The sequence below is a fragment of the Augochlora pura genome, chromosome 7 (genome assembly GCF_028453695.1).
Source record: "Augochlora pura isolate Apur16 chromosome 7, APUR_v2.2.1, whole genome shotgun sequence".
Lineage (NCBI taxonomy): Eukaryota > Metazoa > Arthropoda > Insecta > Hymenoptera > Halictidae > Augochlora > Augochlora pura.
The window spans coordinates 34,567,116-34,588,680 of record NC_135778.1 but is presented as its reverse complement, the minus strand read 5'-3'; the positions used below and the strand labels follow the sequence as shown (position 1 = coordinate 34,588,680).

At 43.8% G+C, this 21,565-nt stretch overlaps 1 protein-coding gene across 1 annotated transcript; it reads right to left on the bottom strand.

Moving 5' to 3' along the window:
* Window positions 1-46: 46 nt before the first annotated feature.
* On the bottom strand, window positions 47-21,553 carry Ca-alpha1t (Ca[2+]-channel protein alpha[[1]] subunit T). Its single transcript, XM_078187423.1, has 19 exons — window positions 18,469-21,553; window positions 15,846-16,001; window positions 15,426-15,560; window positions 13,510-13,800; window positions 13,102-13,247; window positions 12,846-12,992; window positions 12,557-12,722; window positions 11,881-12,227; window positions 11,612-11,804; window positions 11,398-11,547; window positions 10,920-11,300; window positions 10,639-10,831; window positions 10,301-10,562; window positions 10,056-10,186; window positions 9,830-9,979; window positions 9,477-9,769; window positions 9,118-9,394; window positions 8,788-9,050; window positions 47-8,655 (listed from the first exon to the last, which is right to left on the bottom strand). Exons 1-19 carry the CDS (start codon window positions 18,613-18,615, stop codon window positions 7,786-7,788), a joined length of 4,698 nt encoding a protein of 1,565 aa, XP_078043549.1. The 5' UTR covers window positions 18,616-21,553; the 3' UTR covers window positions 47-7,785.
* Window positions 21,554-21,565: the final 12 nt, after the last annotated feature.

Here is a 21,565-nt window from a genome sequence, read left to right as displayed (position 1 = left end):
ACTTACGAAATACTATAGAGGCACCAAAAAGAAAATACTCGAGGGCTCGATTCAACGTAATCGTCATTCAATTTATTACATTTGTACATATTTAGTCTTGTTCTACGTCTCTATCCTCGTGCTTCGTCACTCTTTTCAGACTCCCACGCACACGTACATTCTTTTTCTGTCCCTCTTCCTCCCCTCCGTCCCTGGCCATACCTATCTGAAATGATACGTTCTCAAACGAACGTTCCTCTGATACAGCTTTTAATTAAAATAGCACGGTACTTCCGAGGGCGGCGGCCAGCTTCTCTTCTCGCTTTCTTTCTCTACCCTTTCTTCTTTCCATTATGTTTCTTTTTTGGTTTTGCTTTTTTTGGGTTTTTTTTTGGTCTTTTTCAAATAGACGATTACGCACTGCCTCTTCTAGGGGCGAAGAACAGACTCGAGAGGCACGCGGCAACAAGTACATTGAATAACACGTTATAATTCTGATTACGTTTCTTGTACTTATATTCACGTAACTATACGGGCGCACACCTCCAGGCAACGATATAGTCAATCAGCGTACCCGATGGGACCGATTAACGATTTTTTTTCAGATACATAGAATATACTTTGGCGCGGAAATCGTGTTTTTGAAATTGGCTGGCATGAAAGCTTGGCAATTAATAGATCAATAATTCTTCAGATTTTTTAGATCTGTAAAGCAGACGTTCCTTTATGTTATAGGCCATAATTTTATCAATGTTGACACACGCCTTTTCAATTAATTCATTATCAACTTTTTCATTATCCTTCCCGGGTTAGTTTCTCCACGATTCGAAGAACGCTTGAGATGCTGGAGCAGGACGTGTCCTCGATTATAGTCCCATCGAGCATACTATTTCGCTGGTATATTCTATTCATATCAAAGGTGGACCCTTTCACGAACCACTGACTCTCACAGAGTCCGGTTCGGATAAACAAAATCCTGCACTCGAAATCTCAGCCTTTGACAAGCTGTCAATTACATATGAATCGTAGTCGGTGTCACAGTCTGTGTATGCATCTAACTAATTTGCAAGCGCGTACAACATCAATACTTTCAAGAGTTTTAGAATATGAGAGACTTTCAACATTCTAAATCGTGGTCTATGTACGAAGTATATCTCTCTAAAGTTTCAGGATTGTCGGAACGAAGTCGATTAGGAAATTAAAAGAATCACTCGTTATCGACTCTTTCGAAGACTCGCTTTTTTCACATTACATTAACAAGTAAACTGAAAGAAAGGTTTCTCACTTGATCATATTCTGTTTTTCTTCCGTCTTTTTTTGTAAAAATGCAAAAATAGGTTTTTCCAAAAATCATTATCGCGAAACTCTTCTGAATTGGTTTCGCAATTGACGAGTATCTTTTAATCGAACAAACAAACCGAATGATCTTAAATGTCCTGGTTCGGAATAGACCCAGCCTTCGCTGGATGGTAAAACACGACTACTCGACAGGCAAAGTAATAATAAACGGTCTACGATGATCTCGTCGAACCGAGTAGTTATCGATGAAAAGATCTACCTGTTGACCAGCGGATCGTCGCCTCGAGGTGCGCATGTATACGCAGCTATAAATATACATTGTATATACAACACACACACACACGCGTGATTGCATATCGTTTAGTTTTCTTACAATTTTTTCTTGCTTGTGTTTTCGTTTACGGTTTAGCTTCCTCTACAGCGATTAGTAAATCCACACTCTATTACACCGACTTGTTAATTACACGCTCCGCCCTATTTTCTTGTTTTTCTCTATCTCTCTTTTCTCGCTTCTGTTTTTTGTTATCCCTCCGACCGGACTCGCCTAATGACCACGTAGCAAAACGCGTCATTACATCGTGGCTAGAGTAAACTATAATTCGGAGATCAGTCGTCTAACGCTATCGAGCTATCGAGAGTCGGTCGTGGTGCCGCGATCACTTCTCGCATATTTACTATGATTAATAGATTAACTAGATTAGATTAGGGTACGCGGGATCATCCGATCGAGAGGTCCGAAGCTGTCCGTTACGCTTTTATAATTCTCTTCCGGTGATTTTGTCGCAGTTTGTATTCGCAGAAAATCATTTCGATTAATCTCGGACAATTAAGTCGTTCAGAAAGATTTCAGAAAGAACTTTTTCGTCTTTCAATCATGTAAATTTTTATGAGAAATTAATTGTGAATATTGAAAGGAAATAGAGTCGAATAGTAATAGATTATGTTTATTCGATTACTTCAGACCTTCCACTCGAAATCCCGTAATTTCAACGATCTATACTCGAAGAGATCGACCGAGGTGAAAATCAATCAAATCTTGCATCGTTAAATACAATGAATCGTTACTTGGCGATCGAAAGGAAAATCGTTTAAAAGATCATCAATATTTAATCAGGTTCGAAATAAAGTACAAAGCGCGTTGAACTTTATCAAATGTTTACTACACTGAATTCTCGACAATCGTTTTTATGCTACAACCGCATAAATCTCGCATTCCAGCGATCACTCGGTTACGGAGCCACTATACTACTCCTTTCTCAATAGTCATTCCACTAGAATTGAACCGAGACGATACAGCTTACAAATTATCATGCGATTATTTAAAAAAAGAAAGAAGAGAAGAATGTCTATAGGGGAATTAATCACTCCGTTTCGAAATGAAATGAACATTCATTCTTATTCCTTATTTATTAATATTATTACTCGCCTAGCTAACAATTAAAGAGCTTTACGTTGCAACCCTATGGTCTTGCTTTAACACGAATCGTTTTCAATGACTTCTGTCTTCTCCCTAATCGCAATAATTTCGGCCGAATGCAGAGGAATGCCAATGCCATTGCCAAAAGTCGATCGACAGCCGCCTCGATCAACAATTTAACGCGTTACACAGAGAAACTATCGCTACGAATCTAGTAACAGCGATCGACGCCATAATTTACAATCGCTAGCTGTCCATCGATCTCGGAATGGCAACAAATTGATTGATTCTCGCGAACACACAGTCTATCACGTGACACGATTAACATTATAGTACGAGGATCGTTCGAAAGTTTCGAGAGCTCAGAAAATCATTTCATTAAACGTAACGATTAATTGCTAACCCACGAATTTTCCTTAATTCGATCGAATCTGGTATATTTGCGCTGTTATTGATTTTTCTAATCATTTGTAAAGATGTTAAGACACAACCGATGTTTGTGCAAAACGAAAATTAAACGAAAACAGGAAATTGAACGGAAAATCAATTTACCGGTTTAAATTAATTGAACAGTTGTATTTCCAACAGAAATCGATCACGTGTAAATAATGTATGCGCAGCATTAAATATACATAGTAAATGAACTGAATGATTTATTTTATATGTTTATAAAGTGTATATACATGGTCTCATATACAATGTTCCGTCGAAGTACAATCGTGTTCAGCGAGGACACGTGAACCGATCTTCGATAGAATAAAATGAGTTAAAATTAATAATTAGAAAACGACCGTAATGAAAATTTGATGAGTCGAGCAGCGATTGGGCAACGACTCGATAAATAAATGAAATGTTTGCCTAAGCTATATTTCTCGGGATAGAATCGTGGTTTTCCTAGGTTCTCGAAGCTTTCGAACCGGTCCGTATAACGAGGCGCACAGCGCTGATAAATATTTAATTAACAGCCTATTGCTTCGAGTCAACGAAGAGGAGTCGTCATTCGCAATTGATCGTCCGAAGCGCGGGCACCACCACCGCACGAAGATTCGTCAACGTTCGTCAACGTTAGAAGGCATAGAGTTTTATTTACTTTAGATATTTGTTCATTTTTTTTTTTTATTATTTTGTTGTTGTTGGATTTATTCCGACAATCGTTAAATATTACCGCACACGGTAGTATCAAAATAAACCACACCAAGTGTAGAGTATGTAGAATATTCGTAAGTGTATGTATGTACAGTAGAGTTTCCCTATTATACTTACACGGGGACCATTACTTGAAACTGTATACAAATATTCAATTTCCTTCAATGTTGTCTCTGTGGTGTATCGTTTTTCCTCTTTTGCTTTTTTTTTAATCAAGCTGTAGCAGGAGTCCAGTAGAAAAAATCATATTACGCATAAATGCTTGATGCTAGTATTGCTTCGAAAGCCTAACTTGCATATTATATACAACAATTTATTCCTGTACCTTGTATGCAATTGTTAAGCTACTGAGCACAAGTTAACGAGACTATGAATTCAATGAAGTTTAATCTGCTTATCTCAGTTCATAATTGACTATTATATACACTATGTTCCAAAAAGCTGCCTTACTATAAATGAACAAGGAAAAAAGGATGACTAGCATATGATCTTTTCAAAGAATGATGGATAATCGTGATAAGTACGATCGTTCATGAACTAAAACTTAATTTCATATATACAGCATTATCGAACTCTTGTTCCATAGTACTTCGGTAACCACGAAGAAAGTAATTTCTTTAGAGAACAATAAACGACTTTGTAATGTAATCTCAAGATAAACTTTGTTCAATATTCATTTCAGTACGTAGTTGATCAAAGCAACAAAACTCAATGAAGTCTATGAACTTATTCAATTTAGAAATGTGTAACAAACACTTCCTAATCATTTTTTGCTAAAGAAAAACCTTTATGCAGCATCGTGTTACACAGTTTCAAGTGACATTCGCCGTATTTCTTGTCGATAGAAGAGGTGTATAGCTTTGTATGTTGGGAGTTAACGTTCCAGGGCCGAATTCGATTCATTGGCAAGCTATACTCGGAGCTAAACCAAGTGGACAGTAAAGGTCGTCGTGCCGTCTTCGCGAGCACACCTTCAGAATATTCTCGCAAACCTATTTAGTACAGGGAGCAGATTTACACCTTAAACTCTTAGATTCAAGCAAGACTATGTAAGAACACGTTTACGCGGACAAAGTTTTGTTAATTATCATCCTTAGTGTTGAACGGACAGTCGATTAATGAAACTCGTCAAATCTCCGCCTACGAACTTGTTTCCTCGGAATGACCGAGGTCTGTCCAATGATTTCGATCCGACTATAACCGATTAAGAGCCTAAGTAGGCCCGTTATGGAGGCCCTGTAATACATTTAGTCGGTTCGCAGCCACATTGTTAGCGCTTCGTGTGCCACTTAATTCGCTGTACCTCTTCCATCGACAATGTGTACATATAGCGTGGGTGTAAATAGAGTATAGTACAACAGAATGTAGAGCACGATAGAACTCACTTGAAGAAACAGTTGCTATGGAATCTTAATCAAAAACAACCGTTCTATATAGTCGAGAAGATTGTCGTTTTTCACTTGTCGTATTCGAAGTATCGTCATTGTGCAGTTTAATTCTCAAATTCTTTCGTTGGACTGCATCGAAGAAAGGGGGTAGTCGAATCAGTATAATAGAAACATGATTGGTCTATCTACCTCAAGATTTCCAAAGCCTACTAAATTAGTCTACTTGCTCTGAACATTCTTTTCACCATTTCGCAGATACAAAGTTTTCTGCTATGCTCACAAAAGTGAAACAGTGTACATTAGGGTAAATCATACGCATTGCACAATTCTGTTTTAACAAATTGGTCAAACGGTTTACACATTTCGGAAACTTTCAACTTGCCCTGAAACGAGTTCCATCGACACCCTTGCACTGATACTGAATTTTCACCCTGTATAGTATACACGTCCCTCCTAACACTCTGCCCAGAGGGTGAAACGCTCGTCTTCGTTTTTCATTTTAAAAAGTCGGCTACGTCTCTAATTGTTTTTCGTACTCTGCTGATTTTTTTTCTTGTTTTTTTTTTCTTTGCTACGATACTTCTCTCCGGTTCGTTTACTCTGTTATCGTCATGCTCTCATCTTTTTTTTTTCTTTTAAACGTGTCGCTATATCTCTGGATGTTCATTGCCTTTTTTTTTTTTAGCCGTTTTACAGGAAAATACACTACGATTAAAGTATATCACAGATGTTAACGAGAAGAACGTTCTAGAAACGCGTGAGAAAAAGGAAAAAGAGGAAGAGGAGAGACAGTATGGGGGGAGGGCAAAGAGAGGCACAGGGGGGTTATCGGAGAAATGGGACGATACAAGGAAGGTGTAAGAAGAAGGGGGTTCTCGTTAAGGGAGGCGGTGTGTGTGGAGGGTCAAGGAGAGTGGGGGGTGAATATTCCACGATCGTTGGTCGCCGCAGCATTAATTCCGGAAGAGTTTACACGGCAGCTGTCTCACGGTTAATTAAGCTATCCACGTGAACTCGTCGAGTGTACCAATTGACATGGAGGATTTAAGATTGTACGAGTTTCAATTTGTATTCAAGATTATCACAACGTCGGATTTCTTTAGTCTTAAGGTTCTAATCACATTTACAATTATACACCTCGAGGCTCGACTAGATTACACGTCGGTAGCGAAAGAGACAAAATATACCATCATTATCATCGACTAAGAGCTATCATGAACTGGCCGCAATCGATTGTGTTCAGCCAATAGTAACAATATAGTTTTCTTCAGCCTACTTCCTCGAACGCTCCCGTCGACTGTACGTTGGTTCTGAAAATATCTCATTACGAAGGTACGTCCTTAACGTCTAGTGATTTTTTTGTTTTCTAACGATTTTTCCCGTTTGTCGCTCTCTTGTCTCTCTTTTCCTCTGACTTCTCACTTTTACACCTAAGTACGTGTGTGTGTGTCTCTCTCTCTTTCTCTCTATATCTCTCTCTCTGCGTGTCCGTGTATGTGAGAGTGTGTGTGTCTCTACGCGCTACGTTTTCCTCCGGAAAGTTTTCATCGTTTATGTTTATCTCTTTTTTTTTCTCACTGTTATCTAGATTTGTTTATAATCTGGCACTTCGGTAACGACCGTTCCCCGTTTTGGCATCGTCGTTCGAGTAATCAGCGTTGTCATACACGCGGGTACCAAAGGAGACCATGATTGCGATCACCCGGTCCACGACAACGCTGCTCGAGAGCTACCACACTCTCGAGACCCTGCTGCGAACGACAGAGCTCATCATCTCTCTCCCTATGCTATGTTTCTTTTCATCGTGCTCTTCGTCTTACTCCTCGTGTTCCCTTCTCAATCAACGTTCGCTCATTCCCGTATCCGACGAGCTGGAGAAAAAGGAAAGGCGAGAAAGTGTGGTCCGATTAATTGCGATCGTCGCGTAGACTCGACGTTTAATAATCTACCTAACAGCTACGGAACTTCTCTAATTGTTTTCTCATTTATCGGCGCGAAAGGTCTACGTCGTTCTTCGTCCTACCCAATTCCTACGGATCGACTTCCGTCCGCGACGTCTCGGAACGTAAAACCAGTTCCGTCTGGCAATAATAGATTGTCATAGGTTCTCTTAATCCTCTTTTATGCTTCTTCATCAAGCTGCGTTATGCTTCTCCCACCCCGTATATTGTTCTTTCTGCCCGCGCGATTCACCTTGCTTCAGCTGCCCCCTAGAATCCCCAAAGGTCCACGAGCTCTCTCTCTCTCTCTCTCTCTCTCTCTCTCTCTCTCTCTCTCGGCGATTATTATTCCTGCTCTTCATTTTTTTGGGATTTTTCTTCGTTTTGTCGGTTTTGGCAAGTTCACGGCGACGAAGTGACTAGAATATAACGACTATATTGTCATGCACTACAGTCTTTCTCAGAGCCCAGGGTCTGAGGCCCTCGCAGCGTAGCTACCCCATGGTACATCGCCGCGGGGGTACCATGGCGGTCGGCTGGCGGTTTTAAAAACTGGAAAGTCACCGGGTGGAGACCGGTTGCGAACGGGGGAGGAGGCGGGGGGGTTCGTTTCCGATTAAGAAGGATGATCCGGGGGCCCGTCGAAGGACGGTCTCTCTCTGCCCGTGGCCTCGGTCTCCGTCTCTTCGGCGTCCTCCTTCAACGGAGCCGCCGAGGAGACGATCGTCGACCCGTCCGGCGTCTCGTCGCTGTGCTGCCTTCGACGGAGCCCGTTGCTGCTCGTCGAGTCAGTGTCGTCGACGTAGATCCTGACTTCGGTGCCTAAGCTCGCGCAGACGTTGTCCGGTATGTAGACGACGGCACTGCCGGATCTACTGCCACTTCCACTGCCGCTGCCACTGCCGCTGCCGCTGCCGACCTGGCTGTCGCTGGCGTTGCCGGTCGACAAAGGCGAGGAGGCCGCGTCCTCGGACCTCTCCTCGGCGACGTAGATGCGTCCGTAGCTACCGGCACGGATCGCGGAGCTGTACTGATCCGGCACGCCGGCCAGCACCGCCGACGAGCTACCGGCCTTCAGCTTGGACGGTCTCCTTTCGTTAATGATCGACTGTACATCGAAGTCGTCCGCCGGCGGCGCGGACACGCGTCTCTCGTCCTTGGCTTTGGCGTCTTCTGATTTGTTGCTGAGTGTCTTTGATGGTTCGCTGCTGCCGTTGGTACCGGTCATTGTCTTTGACCCGCTGCTACCGGTCCCGGAGCTCACGTTCGTGTCGGACTGCGACTGTGCGTCGCCTGACGGTCTGCGATTCAACGTCGCCTTGGACGGGTAAATGGTGGCCGTTGGCAGAAGGTAACGCTCGCTGCTCGGTTTCGGGATGGCTAGACCGGTCACCGAACCGGCCGGCGTCACCGGGGATGATGAGCTCGCTGGCGGTGGTCTGCTCACGCTCAGTAGGGACTTGTTGTCTTGCGGGTCGCTGGTCGCCTAAAAATAACAGTGTTTTAAATGTTCTGCCTCTTGCCAATGTATGTACCATTTTTTTTCACTTTCCTTATCTGACTTGAGATAGCAACTGTCAGCCTAAAATTAGACTAATTAGAGACGAATAAGATTCACCTGTAGCCGGTGACGTTGCGGCCGACCAAGATCACGGATTGGTGGTGATTCGTAAGTGTGTTGAGAAATGATTCGAGGCACACTTAGATTGCTGACAGGCTTCTCGAAAACTTCGGCGACTTCGAAGTGCATCGGCAGTAAGGACCTTCTCTGGTGATGCCCCGAATGGAACGTTTGTCGACGCTTTGACTTGAACTTGGACGGCCTTGAATTGGGACGATGATACGAGCTGCGACGCGACAGTGACATGGACACCGATCCATCTGAAAGATATGAAAATTTTATCATTCCTGTTAAGATCAACTCGTCCGTTCGAGATCCAGCACACACCGTCTCCGCTCCTCTCTCGCGGTGGATTATAAATAAAGTTCGCAGGCAAGGAACGGACTTTAGCGAGGCCAGGTCTGCTGATAGGAATCTTGTCGTTCGTCACCAAAATGGATTCGCGCTCCCTGACGTCGTCATCTTCCCCAACGCCGTCATCGACATCTCTGTCCCTTCTCGGACTGTCGTCCTCGTCTTCTTCCTCTTCTACCTCCAACAGTTCCTCCTGTTCAGCAGCCAATTCTCTTTCCAGTTGTGTTTCCATATCCAGTTCATCTTCCATCTGTCGAATAATTAAATTTGAATTACATCCGCTTATAAACAGACTCCTGAGAAACGTGCCGTCGTCTGTAACAGTTGCTTACCTGTTTGTGACTCTCCTCGAGGTGTTTCATCAGCACTGCGACGACGACGTTCACGAGAACGAATTGCGCCATCAATACAAAAATTACAAAAAAAATCGGCGCGATAATAGTGCTCACGCAGCAGTTCTTCACGCAGTCTGCTGCCTCGTCGCAGTCGTCCCTCAACGTGTCCTTCATGATGCCGTTCCAATTGTCGCCGGTGGCCACGCGAAAAAGTGTCAAGAACGCCATACCGAAGTTGCTGAAGTGGGCGTGTTCGCCGAGTCCTTGACACGGCATGTCGTCGTTGCATTCTGCAATGAAACTGTCTTTTTTCAAAGCAATCTTCTATCGATTATAATCAGGTAGCTTACCCAGCCGGCCAAACAGCTCCACACCAAGTGCCGCGAATATGAAGAAGAGCAGAAAAAATAATAGCCCCAAGTTTCCAACCTGCGGTAACGCCTGCATCACGGTGTCCAGAAGAGCTCGTATTCCCTTAGCCATTTTCAGTAGCTTCAGAACTGCAAAGAGATAGGTTTGTCACAGTGTTTACCGACCCCATTGTCTTTAACGATTCTCTCGTCTCTCTTAACATACCTCTGGCGATTCTCAAAACTCTCATTACCCGGATGATCGTGGGATTAATTGGTATAATCTTCGATTCGACTTCCTCGAGGACTATGCCAACCACTGACAATATTACAATACCAATGTCCAGTTGGTTCCATCTGCAATTCGATGTTATCTTTTAGTCTTGACTCATAATGAATTGTACTCTGGCCGATTAACTGTAGCAGACATTTTTTAACTGTACGTAGAATAATGTGGAATGAATCACGTACTTGTCTTTCAAGTACAGGTGCACACCCAAAGCAAGAAGCTTCATGAAGGATTCGAGGATGAAGACCGCGGTGAAGAAATAATTGAATATTTTCAGGGCGTAAGTCAGAGCCTTCGGCATCATGTAAAACTCCATCGCCATCGTGACAACGTTCAGGCCGATTACCGCAGCGATTGCTAGGTCGAAATACTTAGATGTTACAACGTTGTGAACGAAGAGCCTGGACTTTGAGTAGTTCGTATAGTACGGTGGCTCGTGCATCTCTGAGGAGAAATGAAAGTTACGGTAAAATAAATGATTAACAATCGACTGCATCGTCGCCGAGATGTTTGTTCGTACTTCGCCTTTTCTTTTCCATCTGCAGGGCTCGCTTGGCAGCTCTTCGCACACGTTCCTCTTTCTCTTGTTCTTCACGGCACCTATGAAAATTCTCCACCACGACTCCCACGAACATGTTGAGCACGAAGAAACCGACGAGCAGGATGAACGCTATGAAATACAGCAGACGCCATTCGGAGTAGTTCTCAATTGGCTGAAACCGGGGACAATATTTTAGCATTATTATTTTAGCATATTCTTTAGAACAGAATATGAAAATAGAAGAAACACGATTGGCGTACCTGTTGATCAACGCCAACGGCGTCGAGCCCGGTGTACATGATGTTCACCCATCCGTCCCGCGACGACAGCACGAACAACGACATCAAAGCTTTGCCGAGGTCGTCGAAATTATATTTTCTATTCAGCCAAACGTTCCGTTTGTCGGCTAGGCAGTCCGTCTTATTGCGCACATTTTTTACGTCAGGCCCCTCGCAATAATAAAAGGCACCCTTGAAGAGCTGCACGCCCAAGATACCGAAGATTACGAAAAAAGTACAGCATATCAAAACGATGTTGCCGATAGGTCGTAAAGAGGACAACAATGTCTGAACAACCAGTTTCAAACCAGGAGCTCGGTTAATAACGCGTAACGGCCTCAGTGACCTTAAAAGTCTAAAAACCTGCGAACATAATCGATGCGATGAGGACAACTCGACGAAATCAGGGCCAGGGATCAAGATCTCGAACAAACAAGAAGAGTTGCTGCGAATCGCTTACCCTCAATATTCCAAATATTCTTGGACTACTAGACGAAAGTAGGGACATTGATAAATCGATGATGGAGATGATCACAAGGACTCCGTCCATGATGTTCCAGCCAGAGGTGAAGTAAGCGTCCGAACCGTACAGCATGCTGGATGCAACGACCTGTAAAACAATGCTCACCGTCAGTTTCGTTTATTCCGATCGAGTTCGGCGAGGAGACCAGTACCTTGATGAACATCTCAATGGCGAACACCCCCGTAAAAATGTAGTTCGCTGTTGATAAAAAAAGCCTCTCCCCACTGTCTGGCGGTATGTTCGGCCGTTCCATCGCCAACGTGATGCAGTTGAGACCGATGAAGAAGAGGACCACGTTGTCGAACCATTTCTGATCGACCAGCTGTCGGCAGAAAACTCGAAACCTGAAAGCAGACGGTGCTCGGTCTCCGTGGTCTAGTCGTCGAAGTCGATCGCTGCGAGATGAACAAACTATCTTACCTATTGTTCGATGGAAAGAGATAGAGCGAATAATCATCGCGTTCTTTAAGGCAACCTTTAGGTTCGAAAAACATGAATATCTTCTTGATCCTCTCGATGCTGCTCGCGCTTCCGTGACCATTCAACGGGGGCGCCTGTTCGTCGGTGCGCGGATTGTCGTCATCTTGATCGGGAAGTTGCTTGATTCTGGGCAGTGGACCGGTCTCCATCGACAAGTTATTGATTGTACGCGCCGTTGCACATTGTACGTGCACCTCGTCAAGAGGCAGGGTCTTCCTCGTCGGCGACTGAACGTTCTCGTATCCGCGCAGCGAGGTTCTCCGCGACAGGTCGCCGATCCAACGCATCTTTATAACACGATAATCGCAAATATAATACCAGTTTCTATATACCATCGTTTTTGGAGCAAGTTAAAACATGGTCCATTTAATTTTGCAAATATTCTAGGTTTAACACTAAACCTAACAAGTCGGTCAAAATATGGCCGATTTCACACATTTTCTTATAAAATTTTTTAGATTACAAAGTCTTTTACATACAAGATTATTAAATGGATATCGCGATTCATGCATAAATTATAATACTAATGGCAGAAAGTTTAAATAAATTTAGACTCGATAGGTTTAGTGTTAATTGACTCGGCCGGGAATAAAATATAAATACACAGCCCGCTGACCTGATTAGGCGTCGCCGTGTAACGTCGTATCGAAGAGCTACGACTGCAAATTGAATTATTAGGGCTGAGGCTACGATTATTGCTTGTTAGGACGGCCGTACGATTATTCGGCGTATCGCATTGCGTGTCGTTTCTTATGGAACCGTGTAAATAACCGCCGTTGAAGCTGCAACATAATCCACGAAACAATTTATCAGCGAACACGTGTAAATGCAACCGGAAACAAATCGTTGCCGATTGTTACGGGGCATTTGGCATACAATTGGCGAGCCATTTGTCGCGAACTTACGTTGAATTGGAGCCGAGCAAAGTGCTCCGACCGTTGTTTAGAACTGTGGCTCTCCCGAGAGGTTCATCCTCGCTCTGCGACCAGTGTTTCCTTCTTAGAGAGGGACGAGATAGTTTCCATGAGTAACCCCTTTGCATTCTTGGCGGACTGTAGAGGACACAGCGTTCTTTCAATAATTTTTTACAAATTTTTTTAAAAAATTTAATTTATACTTCGATAAAACTCGTGCTAGTGTAATGCAAGTAAAGGTTTTCACCTTGAACTAGATGGTTCCCTAGGGTTGACGGTAGCAGTGACTAGGCTTATTCGCCGAGGAAATTGTCCGGCGATTAGGTTTTTGGTTGGTATCTTGTTGGAAACGTCCGGTAGTTTCAACAGTCCAGAAGGAATGCTGCATTGACTCTGCGAAAACGAAAAATTCTATAAGAATCTTGAAACTGGAAACGACACCCTCGTTGATAAAATCGTCGGACAACGTTAACACCCTTATGATCGTGTTCACTGTTTGCCATCGGTCATTTTTAATCAAGCTCTGTGTTCGCCGTGTATTGGCTGTTCACAAACAATGCTCTTTGATGGAAAGGACCATTGAACCCCTATTTGGTCGATCCTCAGGGTGCCTACGATTTCGTCGAGCAGTGTGTAGTCGAGATGTTACACGTACGCCTGAACGATCGATAGATTCGATCGACAGTGCCGCGGTTGGATAAACAGCCTGGCAGTTCAAGTCCCTGTATCCGACGTCTAGGGTGGTGTTAGGCGAGTCCTGCGGGGTCGCCGCCGTATGGGTAATTATCGGCGGTTGTCCAGCGCCTCCCAACATCTTGTTCTCCTTCTGGATGTTGCATTTAGGCTCGTCTATCTGGTGCCTCCACACGGTGTTCTGCTTCTCCCTGCTGTTGTTGTCTTTGTACTTGCGCAGCTCCTCGCAGCTCTGCCACGAGTTCTTCCGGTCCTGCGTTGCCACCAACAGCAATGTAATATCATAATAATTCATAATTTATCATAGAACGCTATTTGCCAATTACAACATTTCGGTTCGTTACAATTTAAAGTATCAACAGTATAAAATTTATTCGACGTTCTTTACGCGAAATACGATACTGCGGTCGTTATACCTATACATACACGAACGTGTTATATCGATCGCCGTAAAAATACCATCGAAAACTGCCGATGATAACGAAAAATGTCGGGCTGTAGATTACAACTTAACGCTCTGCCCAGAGAACTAGTAATAAATATCATAAAAATTCAACGGCGACGATAAACAATACGGTTGTCGGGAACGAATCGTTTCGCGAAAGAAAAATTGGTAAATTCTCGACGCGTTTGAAATACTTCCGTATTCACAGCTTCGAGAATTACAAGCGAATGTCGTTGAACGGAACGGTGTAATTCCAACCTCGATACTAATCCCGAAAAGAGGGCAAAAAGAGGGAATTGTCTGTGAAAAAAAGAATTCGCAGCCAGGGCATCGTGGACAAAACATTGGGACAAGGGAATCCAAAAGTTCAAAAGGCTTCGTTAAAGCACATTGAACAAAAAAATGCGCGGACCTGTCGGCTAAAAATAAAAAGCCCACCCACTATTCGCGCACCAGCGCCGCACAATTTGCATTCAGACCGAAGTTGCAAACGGTCGAGTAACAGGCGTAAGAGCAATCCGCTCGTTGCACACAAGGGATTAATTGGCGGAGTGGCCTTGAACGTCTACAATTCCCAACAAGTCGCGTTGTATTTGTCTTATTCCGGGATAGAGCGGCTTGAACAATATCGGCTGCTGCATGGAATAGAGCAGGGTGCCATTCTCGGCATTCCCTGCTGCGAATGAACTCGAACGCCCGCATGCAATGCCCGCTCGATTATGATAATCATAATTTGAAAATCTGTATAATTCCGCAGCGATTCGTTGCGGCAAAATAAGTCTGCAGATGCTCGGTTTAACCCTCCGTTTCCTATGCCGGAGTCATTCGTGACTCGTTGTAACGTATACAGTACCGAAGTTGTCTGTGTTAGTAGCAGAGAGACCGCCAATGTTTACACCGGCCTCGCCATAATGACGTATCATATTCCCGACAATAATCCCACCAAAACGGGAAACGTCGCTCTGACTTTGAGGCAGATTAGTTGGTATACAACACTTTGAGAGAGAAAGTCGTGCGCCAAGAGTTCTATTATATATATTTACTGATTTATTATTCATTATTTCCATTATTTTTGTTATTGTTATATTCGTTTATTACTTGATAAATGTGTAAAAAAACATTGTTTCCTTTCAACAATTCATTGTGTTATTTTTTCCTATTGTCCTATATCCTAACAATATATCAAATTATGTCAAAGCCAAGAGCTCGAACGGCCGTCACTGGCGGAGCCATATTACCGTGGCGCTCGAGTAAACATTCATGTGTATTAGTGAAGTATCGGCGTGAGTCAGAAATGACTCCGGCACAGGACTCCGTGCTGCAGTACTCCGAGGGTTAATTGTTATCATTCATTTTTGTTTAAACGCGGAAGGGACGTCACGGTAATTTGGACAAGAGATATGGCTTCCGTGGACAAGTTTGCACGCAATTACCTGAGTATAGGTATCGCTGTCGGTGATAGAATGCGACCTCGATATTCTCGAGGACCCGTCGTCGCTTCCCATTCCTGCTTCTTTCGCGGCGAGTCGCGCCATTTCTCTTTGCTCTCGTTCTCTCCTCTCGTTCCTCTGTAAAATGACACACGCTTATGCTATTTATTATATTATGCTTCAAGCCCGACCACATCTATCGCAAGAGAAGCGCACGGAACAGTCGGGCGAGCCCGAGAACGTGGAAAGTGGTCGCGCAGTGACCTTGGCAACAATTAGATCGCGAGAATTCCTGGGAAATCATCTCCCCGGGACTACGACGGCGCGCCCGGACACGGCCAAGTTTCCGAAATCCCTCTTGCGACAGCGCGAAAGGGAACTTTGATTTCCCGGAAAGCTGCCGGGGCTTAGGGACCGCGATACCTCCGAAGAGAAGCCCTCGACGAGAATGGCGACCAGCAGATTGAAGAGCACGTAGTTCCCGAAGGTCATCAGCGCGACGAAGTAGAGCGCCGCCCAATGGGAGGTCTTCTGCATGCCGTTGAAGAGGACAACGTTCCAGTCCTCCTGCGTCAGGATCTACACGTTCCGAGAGAACAAAAAGAAAAGAGGCCCGCTGTAAGCCGTGAGCTGCCGGCGCGACGTTCTCGCAGGAATGAATCTCACGAGACGAACGATAGGCAGAGAACTCCTACTACTAATCTTAATCGCTATCGGCTCGTCGGCCGGTCACTATTTCAAAAGTCTCTAGTATTTCATCTGTATATCCACTACGGCTCGAATATGGAAAATGGAACGGTTCGAACATTCAACGAAAACATGGTTAGTCCCGAGAGAAACGAAGTAGTGCCGATCAGTGTCGCCTCGTACTTCATACTTCTCCTTTTTCTCACATCTTGCAACCAATCTCACCGCGAATTTCTCTCTTCGCGCAACGAAAGCGTCACCGGTTCAAAGGGGTAGCAGCTATGTCGACCGCGGTAGCTTTACGCTCGGTTCTTCGGTCCTTCGCAACTTTAGTTCCCCGTGCCGCGGGTACGAACTGCGGTCCGGCGCGCGGTTAGCGAACTTCTCAAAAATGCTTGCGCGGGGTGAAAATCGGTTCTCAGCGCCGTGCGCCGCAGTTCGAACACCGGCGATACGGGTTCCGGTTATTTTACAAGTGCGGTTAGTTCGCAGACGCGGTTATTTCACCGGATGCGGTTATTCCGTACAGGAAAAAAAAAATGAGAAAAAAAAGGCAAGCCGAAGAACGACCCGCCCGAACGACTTCGCTCGGTCGGTTCGCGGCGGGTCGTCGTCTGTTAGTCGAACAATTCGTTTTCTTGGCGACTGGCAAAGCGCAAGAAAACACGGCGGGGGAAGAGAGAGAGAGAAACTCGTCAGCACGTTGATCATCTGTCGTGGCGCTTAAAAAAGCCGTATGTAGAGCGTGAGTGAATGAGTGTGAGAAAAATGACGGAAAGAAGAGAGGAAGAGAGAGAGAGAAAGAGAGAGAAAGATAGTAGACATAGAGAGAAAGAGAGAAGAAATCGTAGAGAAAACGAATCGAAATAGGAAAGAGCGAAAAAAAGCGGAGAAATATTCGAGAACTAGTTGCGATTCCACGGTATTTGCGTGACCCATTTTTTTCTCCATCCACTCTCGTCCACTTCCGGCTCGGCCAATTCGTTCGTTCTGTCCGTCAAAGTGACCGAAGTTAAATAATAATTATATCGAGCAATTACAGCAGGTAATGATTATTCTAGAAATTGTAATTTCCGATTCTTCGGAAGCTCGAATCATTTCCAAACCGTGACAGCGAATAATAATTAATATCGGCGAACTTGAAAGTGCGTCTGCTGTTACGACGGTCTCGATTGAGAATTGTTCGCTGTAACTTTCGGACACCCGGTACAGAAAGCAATAATACTAAACACTTTCCGGCTGCAGGAGTGGGTTGCGCAACCTTCTGCTTGATTTATGCAACGTTGCACGGCCGCGTTGTTTCGGTTAACATCATCGCAGGGAAATGGACAACGCAAACACCGAAGATGCAACTGTCGGACAGAGATACAACCGATGCGAAAATTCATACAGGGTGGTCGCTTGTTACGATTCAAGTGATTCCGTCTTGCGACAAATCGTTCGATTCCGTTAAAAAATCAATTCTCACGATTCTGAAAATTACCGGACAAAAATCGAAACGGCGTTTAACGAGATCGATGCAATTTTTGTTGTTAAGTTATTCGACGTAATTCTACTCGTTCGTGTAATCAACGCGAAAGATGGAGCACACCAAAATACAAAACTTGATGCTCGTCGTTTCCACATTCTTCGCGTTCTAAATCCATATTAAAAAGGACTAAAAGAATGTACAACCTATTTTTTACTTAACCTAAGTAATTGACTATATATAATAATTATTATAACTAGAGATATTGTAATTATAATAATTATAGTATTTAATTTAAAGAATATTGCTCGCGAGAAGACCCGCGGGCTAGCAGAAACAATTTATCACAAGCATTTAAATAGTCACGAAAATCCGCGAGCTATCTATTCAGGTGAGGGCGACTTCTATCCTGAGGCACCGCGAGGCGGCCAACAAAAATGGACCCTCAGATGAATAAACAGCGTCTTAGGCGAGCACCCTGTATACGTGTCTGCATAATTACCGCAAAATATACAGGAGCCGAGTAATCTAGATACAGACGTAGACGTTCCATACAGATACAGAGCCAGATACAGACATATGAATATTAGGTACATAGAGATGTAGACATAGAGACACAGTAATAGAGATATAGAATACGGAATACAGATATGTAGGCGTTAGATGTACAAGCACAGACAGATATAGACATAGATTGTAGACATAGATTGTAGACATAGATGTAGACATAGATATAGACATAGACATAGAGATACAGTGAAAGAATAGAATACCTTGGTGCTCATGATTACTTAGTGCATATACAGTGTTTTTGATTCATCGACTCGCTTAAAAGTAGTTTTAATAGATCATTGATATTCGTTTCGCTGTAAGAGGGAGGAACAATGGTACCTGAAAGACCGTGACAAGTGCCCAGACGATGTCGTTGAAATGTTTGCGATCACAGCGACAATTTGGGTGCCGCGAGACCACCTCGGCACAGGTGCAGGGCCGACGCCGGTCCGACCTCATGCAAAACTTACCCCCGAACAGGTACATCCCTAGGATGCTGCAACCGAGACAATCCGCTGGCCTAAAGTATCACCGCGACTCAGATCGACGGTTAGGTGGATAAAGGGAACCGGGGTAACCGATACCGCGAGCCCCTCGAAGCGTCTTCCCTCTCTACGGAGCTCGTCTTCATTAGACCGATTACACGGCGTCCTAAGCGGCGCACGCTGATGTCCTCGCGATCCTGTGTTCCTGATCGCTCGAATCAAGTGGGATTATCGTTTGCTCTCCTTCGAGCATACTCTCGGCCACGTCTAATCGCGTTTCCGTTCTTAATCACGGCTCTCTGTTTCCTCCTATTAATTTCCTTGCAGATTTCAATTGTCGAAACTGTTAAAACCGTCCGCGAATCTCTCAAAATATCCGACGCGCGTCATTCGGTGAATTAATCCTTCGCGGTTGCAAAAGATATTCGAATTGTTTCGTTCGAGTTTTAAAGTGAAACTAATTCTTATGCAACTCGTACAATCTTGGTAATTACGAGGTAAAAAAAATTAATCTGCCAACCGATCCGCTATGTCAACTGTTAATTTAGGAAATTCGTTGGGAATCTGGTCTCCCGAGTTCGTAAACGGATCAACGAGTGTACACTCTCCTTGCCCGCGTAATCCCGAAGAAAATAATCCAATGGCGTTAAATTGCTCGACGCGGCAGCCAATTAACATCGCTCTTTCGTGAAATAATTCCGCCCCTGAACTTTGATGGGCCACGGATCCGAACCGTGCCACCGATCGTCCACGGCGCACCCCATCCGATACCGAACGCCGAAACGTTTCATTGAATTACGTAGTTCCGTTCGATTGTTCCACGCTGGCTTTAAATAAATAAAAATATGTGTTGTGTTTGCTAAAAAGTGATTAAGGTCGGAGACGCAGTTAGCCGATGATTTATTTAATTGTTTAAATAAATCGTACCGATTATTTCTGATTTTACCTCGATAATACTAAGTTATTATTAATTAACTGGGAGATGTGATCTAGCGGACATTTTCGCGGACGATTTCCTTCGATTTCCTCGCAACACCGACCGCGTCTCGGTTGGATTCGTTTTATCGCGCGTTTTCCCGGCCCGGTCCAGTCAAAAACGGGTCATAAGATGAAGATTTATGGCGGCGGCGATCCGAAAACGTGCGTTTCGGTTACGTAATGGCCTCCTCCCCCCCAGAATGTCAGCCCGAACATGGATCTGAATACTTTAAGCGGTAATTCCGAGCTGGAATTGTGTCCCCGTTCAGTAATCACGATATTATTCATCGGCTTGGAAATGGTTATTCCTCACGGGTGAATACAGTCGCGGATCAAATCCTGTTTAAAGGACGACTGGCGTCCTTGTTACTCCCGGGACCAAGATTCGATTTATTATTTCGGCGATCGGGGCTCGATTCGATTCGGTTTCCTAAACTTGTTGACTATGCTGATTCCGCGACGGCTCCTCCGAGATTTTTCGTCGCCACCGGTGCCGCCATTTTGTTGTTCCGGATCGAATTAATTATATATATATATCTTCATTGCATTTTGTTCAGCATTCTTTGAACCGTGCCTTTCAAACAGAAAACAATTGTTCAGCTAACATCGTTAACATTGTTAACATTGCTAACATTGTTCAGCTATTTTACATTATAATGTAAAATATTGTGTTAAAAAAAAGAAAAAAAAATTATGTACCTGTATGGAAGGCAGAACGGATGGGTTACATCCACTGCCAATAAAGTTTCAATCAATTAATCAATCAGCTAACATCGATCGTTAATAAAAGACAGCGGTTTATAAAGTCAGTAAAAATTGCACGCAATGAAACCAAAATGGCGGACGGTGGTTAAGAACTAAAATTCTCCTTTCCACGGTTTAATTGAGAAAGAAAAGAAGAACTGTGACAAAGAATCGGTTTCTATTTTGACCAACGGACGAATCCAACCGTTCGCAGTCGATGTGAATGGTTTGCCAACGGATATCGTTAATAATCAAATGGAAGACGCATCGTAGGCGGCGGTTAAGCAGGTTGGTCGGGTGGACAGCAAGAACAACTGTCACTCGAAGCTTGTACAGTCACATTCTGCAAGATCGGCGTGTCTGTTCCACTGATACAAATACATGTGTCTTGTATTCAGACAACAAATAAATAGGCGATCGTGTATAATAAGATACTCGGTATGTTGTTATCAAGCGAATGTTACATAAGCTGTGGTGTAATACTGTAAGAAACGGTACGACACGGCACGGTGCTATAATTATAATTACTGGAAGGGCTGTTACCACCGAGTGTTCGTTAAAAAATCAATATTTGCAACGCTCGTGGCTGATCAAAGCGGCTAGAACAAATCTCTACTGTAAAGTATCTTGGACAATTATCCGCGTCTTCTGTCTCTATTGTTTTCTTTTGTTTTTGGATCCGGACGCGCTGTGTGTCGAATATCACCGAAGAGCAAAAACAGAATGAATTTGTCGATAGCAAAAATTGTATAATTGAAACAATGAAAAACATTACCGTCAAATTATTAGACAAATTGTAACCAATATTTTTATAATGCATTTAAATAAGATGTGTGTTTATCGAGCGCAGTTATATATACTCGTCCACTGTCACAAGCATGCAAAAGTGTAGAATAATTTTCGTGAACGTTCTTTGTGATAAATCAAAAATGGAAGAAAAAGTAAAAATATTTTCGCAACGTTTGAAATTAATTTCGGTGATGTTCGACCGCTCAGCCTCCGTTAAAAAATGGCCGAAATGGTCCGCCGTGCATGATCGGACCCAAGTTCTAGCTGGCGAAATCAGAAGTGCAGCAAATAGTTATTACCAGTCGTTGCAGAATGTCACGTGGCAACGTTCAATCGGAAAAAATAAAATTCAAAATTGGTGAAACAGAAAAAGAAACGGCGAAGCGTGCAGCAGAGCCTCCTGTATCCGAACCGACCATTTAAACTGTCCAAAACTATAT